This window comes from Labrus bergylta, chromosome 9 (genome assembly GCF_963930695.1).
Source record: "Labrus bergylta chromosome 9, fLabBer1.1, whole genome shotgun sequence".
Lineage (NCBI taxonomy): Eukaryota > Metazoa > Chordata > Actinopteri > Labriformes > Labridae > Labrus > Labrus bergylta.
In genome coordinates, this window is record NC_089203.1 from 17,421,801 (window position 1) to 17,432,614 (window position 10,814).

At 39.7% G+C, this 10,814-nt stretch overlaps 1 protein-coding gene across 4 annotated transcripts in view; it reads right to left on the reverse strand.

Annotated features, from left to right (window-relative positions):
- The window catches only part of macrod1 (mono-ADP ribosylhydrolase 1), a 111,379-nt gene that overhangs the window by 41,894 nt on the left and 58,671 nt on the right, over window positions 1-10,814 (reverse strand). For all 4 annotated transcript variants that reach the window (XM_065958758.1, XM_065958757.1, XM_065958756.1 and 1 more), the window contains exon 4: window positions 8,132-8,161. In XM_065958758.1, the coding sequence (XP_065814830.1) occupies window positions 8,132-8,161 (30 nt within the window). The remainder of the gene's footprint in view (window positions 1-8,131; window positions 8,162-10,814) is intronic.

The window sequence follows — 10,814 nt, forward strand, 5'->3', positions numbered from 1 at the left end:
TGTGTGTCTGAGTGGCTACTGATAGTCTTGCATACTATTAAACCTATGAGACAAATATCTTTTAAGAATTATGATTGTAAGATCAACAACCACTCAATGTAGCAATGATTCCCAATGTTTGAAAAACCGCTCTCGGGGAATAAAGAAAAAAGAAACTTAGGAGACAAAAAAGTCAGACAAAGTCACATTCCCAATCTACAATTCGTAAAATAAGCTAAACAGGAGGCCCACAGGGTAGCCTTCATAATGCTATATCTGATTTGAATATGTAGAAAAATACTGAATACAAATGAGGTACCTATCACCTGGTGGCTATATGCATGAGTCCTGCAAACTGTAGAGCTGAAAAAGATAAAAAAAAACTCTGTGCTTCACTGTGAATCAATGTCCCTTTAGAGGTAAAAAGTCAATTCTATATTGGCTCAATACACAGCACCATGTATCAGTGTGATGTATCCCTCATTAGGACAGTGAAGGCAGGGTGAGCCCTAACCAATTTAGCATCACTGCAGTGTCAAAGGATACTTGTTGTTCAGACTCCACTGACTCCGTCGCATGCAAATGGAGAACCCGAACTGCTCAACAATCAGTCGTAATTGGCTACACCTAATACCACTAACTGACATCAACAGATTATAATGAATTAGTCATGAATTTAATTTATGTAATGATACACAGAAAAAACATTTCAGGAAGAGTCAAATTCATTTCCATATAAAAAACCGAATTCATTATGTAGCTCCATTAACATTCAAAATATCACTTCAACATTTCCACTGAATGAAGCCTGTTTTTTTGTTTTTTTTACAGAAAGAGAGGGAGGGAGGGTGATACAAAACAATAATTGAGAGATGTAGAAACTCAAAAAGAGACAGAGACGGAAGAAACTTGGGGATTGAAGAGCACAGTTGGACAAAGAGAAATGTGTTTGGAAGAGGATCAAGAGAGAGAAAAAAGGGTGTATAGGTAAAGAGAGTGAGAGGGGCTAAAAACAAAAGAGGAATGAATGGTGAGCTGGATTTCAGAGAGGAGAATGGATAAAAAGGGTGTATTGATGGATGGATTGTGGGGTTAGAAAAGAGAGCTTTGGCTATGTTAGACCAGCGACCAGCCAGCAGCAGGCAGCTGACCAGTTTAGGTGTTATCCTCTCTCCCTCGCAGGCTTTGTATTGACTCACTCTGGGGGAGAAAATTTAGGGCGGGATGGAGAGAAATAGGAGGACTGGGAAGTGATAATTGGCGATATGCTTACCTGGCAAGGAGCCTACAACTCCCAGCAGGACACACTAACAAACACACACACAAGCTGACACACTCCTGATTGCAGTATTGTATGCCAGGTCAAGCTTTACCTCCTGCGAACACCAACCACCTTAGCTTACACACACACACACACACACACACACACACACACACACACACACACACACACACACACACACACACACACACACACACACACACACACACACACACACACACACACACACACACACACACACACACACACACACACACACACCAAACATGCATATTAACACACAGGCAGATTGACAATAGGGTGAAACCAATCCCGAGGTCTCTCCTATGGAATACTAATATTGCTGCCCTTGCCAGCTGACCTCTTATAGGCCAAACAGGCTGTCTGTCAAACTAATGGGGCGGAACGCTGGCATATTGCTTTCCCACAATCCCTCAGCAGAGCCAGGACAGTCATTTACTTCAGTCAGCTTGTTGCCAAGGCAACATTTAGGATGGGTCTGGTGGTGGATGTGCACACACACACACACACACACATGCATACTGCTCCGCACACTGTTACATGCACACACTTTTATATGCCCGATTGTATGCATACAAACTTAAATATACCAATGAAGTCAGACACAAAACAACCTGTTAAATACCACCATGGACTCATAGACACACACACACACACACACACACACACACACACACACACACACACACACACACACACACACACACACACACACACACACACACACACACACACACACACACACACACACGTAGAAGGTAGATTAAATGCTCATTGCCTATCCTCTTGTGTCTGTGACAAAAAACCAATCGACTGATCAATCCACAATTTGGAGGTTTTGATTACAGATGTCAGCTTTAACAGTAGTTCAGTATGGCTTTGAATCCCTGCAAGTTATCCAGTGTTGAAGGGTTCTGTGTTTGTTTTTTTTCCCCAGATATTAATTAAGAAATGTAAATGAATGAAAGTTTAATTGTCATCATCTGTTGTGTGCTTCATCGGTAAGACTTAAAACACAGAAAGCAATAACAGACAGACCCTGCCTTCATGGCTGGTTCTCATCCTGTGCTCTCTGTCACCACAGACACAGAACAGGATCTCTGATACCAGCTGTCTGTGTTTGTCACTATGTGTCTCTGTTTAATCGGTAAGTTGTTATTACACCATAGCAGCACATCACAGATGTTGAGGAGTTGCTGTAGAATAACTTTAGCTGCATTAAAGCTGCTGTAAAGATTCTCAAGGATAGGATTTGATTTTTGTCATGTCTTTCACAACTTGAAGCCTGCATTACATGTGTTTTAAAAGCGTTATTAGTTGCTGTAAGTATTCTTCCGTTCTGGGCTGACATAGATGTGCTGCAATGGTAAAAGCTGAAGTGGCTAAGCACTGCCGAGATCTCTAAAGCTAAGATTAGAAGTCCTTAGGTTTGAACTATAAACTTGGCCTGTATCGATGACGTACAAGAAACACAGTGAGTAAGTTGATGTTGTTTTTTCTTGTTATATTATTATTATTATTTATTTTTTAAGCATTGGAAGTTGCGATAGCTTACTATTGGCAGGGCGTCTTAGCCCCAATCTTTAAGATGCTATGATACCCTTGGTAGCTTAGATGACTGGTCAGCTGAATCAACTGTAACTGTAAATCTGCTGCAATCTGATACTTTATGAAGCACAAAGCTTTTTTACTGAATGCAGGACACACACTTTCTCTTTGTTTCTCTGACTGATTAAATCTGATATTTCACAGTACAGATGATTAAAAAGATATTCCTAGGTAAAATAAGACAAAGGAACAAAGGTTAGTATGGGGGGTGGGGGGGGCTTTTAGATTACCACGTCACAAAAGCAGACGTCTCATGGACCAAGACTTTCAGCTCATGGCGATGGAACGCATTGTAAATTGGACCAATCCCACTTGACCATCAATTGTTGGGACTCTCAAATGTCATGACTACAGCAATTGACCTATCACTAATTCAGTGATAGGTCAAACAGTCAAACAATTCAAACAATCAGCTCGCTGCCCAAACAAACAATGGTAGCTGTCAGTGGCAGAGAAATATCACAGGATGCTGTACAGGAGTTTTGGGGACAGAAAGGCCTTATTTCACAAAGAGGCCATCAAAAGGGTCTTGACTGTGTCGTGGAGGGATAAGTTCAGAATTTACAGGTAGATAAGGTGGGTGACAAGATCAAGTTGGAAGCAAGAGTTTACATGTCCCAGTGAACGTGGGAGAAGCCACATCTTGTACTCATCACCTTTTCAGAGAACAGTGTTGAGGCAGAGTTACTGTGTTGACCATAAGAGCTTTCACTGGACAGCATAGTCTACTCATTATTTCTCCTACAAGTTTTTAATGCTTGTTGAAATTGTGAAAGGTATAATATGCAATAGTTGGAGTCAGACTCCCACTGGGTTTGTTGTTCTCATTCACACCGACTTGGACTGTGCTTCCTTCAACTTGTTTGTGTTTCGCTTAGAGGCCTATAAATGTTTCATATATGCTTTTTTTTTTTTTTTTTTTACCTTAAACCTTCCCTCTCCAACCATTAGCCCTTCTACCCGTGTGAAGAGAGATAGCTCTGCCCAAACTGTAACACATTGCAGTAAAAAATATGGGGAATTCTGAACAGGAGTTTTGAACACAGTATTGAACACAGTTAATAACTATTAAACATGACTCATTTAAGAAAATAGAAACCTTACTGTAACAGCACGATACTGTAAAATTGAAGGGTACAGTTAAGTATTTTTGTAGCTTAAGTAGCTCAGAAACATGTTGGAATTTTCAAAGATCAACTTAAAAAAAATATGTTTAACCTTGTTGTTTAAGAAGACAGAGAAACTCTTCCAGTAATCACTATTGATTGACTCATGGACTTTGAGTGCAGCTTTATATTTCACACTTGTTATTGTATGTTCCTCACAGGACTGTAACAAGGAATAGAACACTCCAGAACAAGATGGTCTTGTTGTCATTTTAAGGTAAAAAGTCTCAGCAATGTGTTCTTGTGCTAAGACTTGTGCTCTACTTGGGTTTATTTACTGTCTCTTTTACTTTTACTGAATTCAATCTCAAGGGGGGGAAAGAAATCTTCACTCCACTGACAACATCTTAAGCTTGGCTCCTTTTTAAATAATTCAGATTAATAATGAAAAATAGTAAAAATGGTATTGTGTCAATGTCTTTATTGTAGGCTGAGGGATATCCAGTAGCCTTTAACTAAATTATATTACTTAATAGATCGCCAATACCAGCTGCAAAAAATAAAGTGAAGGACCATTAATGAATCAAAAAGTAGAATTTATGTATATGATTATATCCTTTAATCATTCATTTTTCCTGGTAACTTTTTTTTGGCACTCCAGAGTTTCAAGTTTGATGCTTAAAGAGTTTTCAGTGCAGTGCGATATTTGTTAGAGGGTATTTATGTGGTATTACTACCTTTAGGCTGTTAAAGTAAAAGACCACATTTCATCTCAAAATGCCCCCCCCCCCACACACGCACGCACGCACGCACGCACGCACACACACACACACACACACACACACACACACACACACACACACACACACACACACACACACACACTCTTTGTACTATTTGTACATTTTTCATTTCTCAGTATTTACTTGTACCGGCATTTAGGTACATATTGTACTTGATTGTGTGTTTTCTGCCTTTTTTTTTTTTTTTGCTTTAATCCCTGCATCAGTTGATTAAATGACAGCTGTGTCATATAACACAGTCACGGAGCAATGGAGCAGTGGAAGGATGGCAGAAAACATAATATAATAACAAATAATAATTGAAAAATCAGGTCAGGGTGATGTCAGAAAGCTTTTAGGAGGGCATTCAGTTTTATTCAGTTGACTCTTATTGTGTAGAGATCATGGTGTCTCAATGTTAAGTTGAAGAAAGGCTTCTTCACAGTTAAACATGAAGCAATGCCATCCTGCAAACTGAGCTGTGATTCATGGCTCACCAGAGTGAATGAGAGCGATTACCTGGTAGACTCCTTTTGAGTAGTGAGAAATCGACATCAAAGTTAAGTGACTGTAACGGAAGTGATATTAAAGCGTATAGGAAGTGAATCATTGCACCACATCTGATGTAAATTATACAATGTGAACACTTTGTTTTAATTGACCTTCATCATTTAAGGTTGGTGAAATGTTGCAAATGTTCAAATTAATTTTTGTTGAATCATTATCACAGAGCAAATACACGACATGTCTCTGCACACTTTGAGCGGGATTTGGGTGCGACGAGGGTTAATAGGGGCCATGTGGCTGTCCAATATGAGTCGATCCCTTCATATAGTGAGAGCACATTCAAAGACTGGAAATCAACTGTGGTTATTCAGAGTCAGAGTACACACCAAGGTTCAGCCACAGCATCTGTGAGGCTTCTGCTGTTGAATCAAGCAGTGTTTGAATATTCAAATGGACCTACTTATGCTTATTTGTATCAGGGCGTAAGGCTCTAACCATTGCTGTGATTTCAAACTGATTGGATTCTAAAGTCAGCATCTAAAGCTAGCATCCAGCCTTCAGTGAAATCAGCAATGCTGTTTTTTAAATGTAAAACTTGTTTATTGATGCTCGAAATGTGCTAAGTCCAGCCTCGGATCCCTTTAGACCTTTTACATTTTACTGATGGTCGATGACATTTCTGTGAAGGTCGTGAACCTGTGAAAAAAACACTTCCATGCACTCCACATCCCAGATATACAAACTGACATATGGTGACCCAGAAGAAGAACCAAATAAAAACATCAAAGTGGGAGTGCTGGCTCACACTAAGTTTTGATGGCATTTATTCCAGATCAAACTAACATATAGACAGTGTTTGTTATTTATAGAACGCGTGTTGTAAATGTCTGGTTGACTGAGTTTTCAATCATAATGTAGCCTCTTTTTCTGTTTGGAAAAATCTATCCAAGCAGTGAAACGGCAGATAAACTCTGATATAAATGAGCAAATGCAGCCAGTGGACATAAAAAAGGTTAATTTCCTGCCCTTGAGTTGGTTGTTGATGTGCTGCTGGAGCTCAGCACTCCTCCAGATTGAAGTGCAAAAACAATGTCGGCAGGTGTGCGTTTGATCTCACCGAATGACATTTACCCAGATACCCTTGAGAGTGAGTAGTAAAGAACTGTAAAGACCTTTTGTCGCCTCGCCTCCAAAGATTAAAAAAAAAACTCAGTGAAGCTAAATGAAAGGATACTTGGTTCCCCTGTGCAGATCGTGATCATGGTGAAGGGAAATTGATTCATAATGATTTGTGTTTTATTTCCACTTTATTCTGCACTTGCATCCATCCGTTTGCTTTAGTCTTCCCGCTCGCACCATCCTCTCCCTCCCTCCCTCCCCTTGTTTGTTCCATTCTTTCCCTTGTCTCTACCCTTACTCCTCTCTCTCTAATTAACACCTACTGTAGGCTCTATATGCCTTTGCAAACCCCGGAGGACAGCGCTGGAGAGAAAGACATAGAGATGGAAATAAAAACAATAAGGACGAGAAGAGAGAAACTGACTAAGCCAAAAAGAAAAAATGTGTAAAGAGCGTTTTAAAGAAACAGACAAAATACGCAGACTGCGTTTGTTGGATATGGAGTCGGCTCCAGCCACTTGGTGGAATTTCTTCAAATGAAACAGATGTTGAGGTTAAATTTAACTGAATGAACATTTAAAAATAACTAAACCAGGGCGACCAACATAACCATGCTCACACATGAGAGGCACACATGCCCAGAGTCTGACACACACATATTCACTTCTGCTCTTCAAACCATCTGTCTTCGTAGAGCCATCAGAGACATGAAGAAACATCAAACGGATCTGTAGATATCGAGGTGCTTGACTGCATGTATGTGTGAGTGTGTGTGTGTGTGTGTGTGTGTGTGTGTGTGTGTGTGGTGTAGCAACAGGACAGTGTGCAGCTCTTTTTGAGCTTGAGGCTCAGCTGGTGCAGCCTGCGTGTGTGTGCTGACTGCTCAACAGAAGACGCAAATGGCTCCCTTTGAGCTGAATATATGAATGCACTTGCATGCATACATACATATACAGGTGTGCCTATTGATATGTCACCATGGAGACTGAGAGACAAAAAATTAAGCATCCACACATCCACATCCACACATACATTCTAATTGGAAAGTAGCAGAGCTGTTCTGAAAGGCTAAAAGTGTTTGTTAAAACTATGACAAAGAAAACCACAGGCAAATGCTGCATTGCCAAAATGTGCACGCATTAACAAACATAAAGGCCGACAGGCCGGTGGAATTGAGTGTGTGTGGACGTGTACATATTTTAGTGAATGCCGCCGCTGCATTAGCTGAACAGATTTATTACAAGTATCGATCGAGCATGGACTTCCAACATTACACGCACGCAGCAAAGCACTGAGTCAACAATACACTGAAAAATGACTGTTTATATCCACAGCACTTCACACCCATAAATTACAAGCTATTGACATTGCACCTGCAAACACACACACACACACACACACACACACACACACACATAATTGGGCAGACAGACACACGGCTCAGCATGCAAACGCACACCTGCCACAACAAAGAGCTACCTGGCTGCTACCAAATACAAAGAAAAACACAGACAGACAGACAGACAGACCATCAACACACACACACACACACACACACACACACACACACACACACACACACACACACACACACGGACACACACTGAGAATGATCCAGCATCCACAGAAGACTTTGTGCAGCACGAAGCTGTACTATGAATTGCAACAAGTATCTTAGCAAGCAGACAAACACACAAAACCAGCGGATCAGACAGGTGGTGACTTACCTCCACCTCCTCCGAGCAGAGTCTTGTTGGCTGAAGAGAGAAAAGAAAGAAGAAATATTTCTGAAAAATAGGCCAGAGAACATTTAAACCAGAGCTAAAATAATCACAATTCATCAAATGTTGGACGGGCAGAAAATATTCAGCATCAGCTTTGAGAATCATCTATTATTTCAATCACTTGTTATTGTGAAACTAAAAATATTTGACTCAAAGACCGTTGAACAATCCAAAACACACATCACATTGTGCTCGGAGAATTATCGATTTTCTTCCTATCAAGTTTCAATTAATAATTCACTGAAGCAAGAAAAGTGAAAATACTTGGTGGAGTCAAGTTTAAGTTGGTTTGCAACTCAGAAGCCTTTGTCTCAGTGATTATTCTTGTTTGTGTTTGTAAATGAAAAAGAGTTTTGGTTTGGATGCAGACTTTACAAATCAACACAATATCCCCCCTCGCCTCACACGTTGTGATGAGAATTTGAAATTTTATTTTTAATGGAATAAATAATAAAAGGATTAATCAATGATATATAAAAGTTGGGTTTTATTTTCCCCAAATTCAAAATCAAAATCACCAACAATTCAGAACTTTTGCAAGTAAAACCAAGAGATTTTTATGAATATATGAATTAAAAAATAGACAAAACGTAACTATTAATTTACTCAGTATTGACCTCACTGCAATCCTCAGCGGCTCCATAATCCAAAAAAACATTTGACCAAGTATCGTGAAGATAGGGTCAGTATGTTATCGTGCTTAAAAACCAACAGCACTGAAGACAAGTATGTCTCCACATTTGTCCGTTAGAACAGAATACGTTAGGTGTCAGCATTTCTTAACAAGAGTGGTTCTTGGTGTGTGTACTCAAGGGCTCACAGGGCCTCAGGTTTTTGCCAACTAGCAGTGTAATTGCATCACCTGGCATTGCAGGTGTAACTCAGTCTCTGTTTGGAGGAGACGGAGCAGCAGCCGACTCTGAGTCCCGTCAGCGAGGACTGAGACACATCACAAAACAAGAACGAGTCGCTTCACTGCCTGCAAAACTAATAAGTGAACTCATGCTGAGGCTATAGAGTCCAAAGGAAAAAAAGTAAACAACTCTGTGAGAAGACACAGGCAGGCAGTATGGATCAATGTCAATTGTTCAACAAGGAAACCAGAAAAATTATTCCAGAAAAGCAGGCTGCGTCTCTGAGTCTCCGATCATTACGTCCCTGCACATGTTTAAAGAGTGAGATTGTTGAAAAAGTGATAATGATGCTGCTTCTGACACATTCATTATCCAAGTGTTTTTTCTCACCCACACATTCATAAACTTGTGAAGTCAGCAGTGCTAGCATGAGGACATCTGCAGCACACGCAACTCTAAACTGAACGCACACCTAAGAAATTCATGTTTTCCAATTATTTTCCTGCTCGTGGATCAAATTTTGGCTGCTGCGACCATGTTAGGAAAATCTGAGTCTTTCAGAGTCACGTCAGAAAACACAGAGGACATCTTTCATTTTAGTTACTTTTTGCCAGTATGGGCATTGTGCCAACTGGGTATCCACACAGACACAGTATCAGGCAAGCCAGTTTTAGAGAGACTAAATCCCACAGCCGTCTGTCTCTCTCAAGAATCCACTAGTCTTAAACATTTCACCGTTCCCCACTGCCTCATTAACTGTAAATCCCACTTAATTTGAGTCTCTAAATACACTATACTTCTCTGTATATGTTAACCACTGTCTCTGTAACATCTCCCAGTGTGAATATCTCAGCTCTTTTATTTGAAGACGTGGAATGGCATACAGCATGGATTTAAAAAAAAAAAAAAGCTTGTTTTAGAGCTGATAGATCTTATGAGGAAGTGAAAAAATGTCAGAATCAGACAAATAAAATATCTCCAAGAAAGTCTCCCATTCATCCTCTGCTGATTAGCTGCAGGCTGTACGTGAGAGTTATATCACACACTGGGCCTTGTTAATCCTCAGCCATGTTCAAATGCCCCAGGCCATATAAACACATCTACACTCCTGAAGAAGTGAAGGGTTTCTTTTTAAAGACAAATCTGACACGGGGCTCTGGAATCACTTCTGAAAGTTTGTATTTGTAAATCCTCCATAATATGAAAGTAAATATATTTTTCTGCACTATTAAAGCCTGACTGGTCGCTATAGAAAGAACAATATGACAATGTCAATTTAAAAGCACAAGAGTACTACAACAGGAAGCAACAGTAGCATCACAGACCTGTCAAACCTACAGAATAAAGGTCAGAAGTTTAACTGATATCCGCAAACATTGAGAAATATGGGTTTCTTCTTAAATGAATGAGTTGGCAAATTCTCTGTATGGTGACCCAGTGAATCCTTATTGGTCATTTTGCATGTACTTTTAGAAGTAAACATTTTAATCTAAGTTTTTTTTTTTATTCATTTAGAATCTTTTTAATTATTTCATTTTAAATCTTCTAAATGTCATGTCAACAGCACTTCTTCATGTGTCAGCTTGTATATGTGTACGTTATATAAATCGTTATATAAATCTATGTGTTAAACACATAAATAGTTAGTCTAAGTTTGCATGTAAGAAGAGCTACTGTAACACAAAGACACAAACTGGGTGGGGTTGGATGTCAATAATTAAGGTCTCACAGGAATCCAAAGTCATCACAGGTGAAACATTATGTTTGTGCTG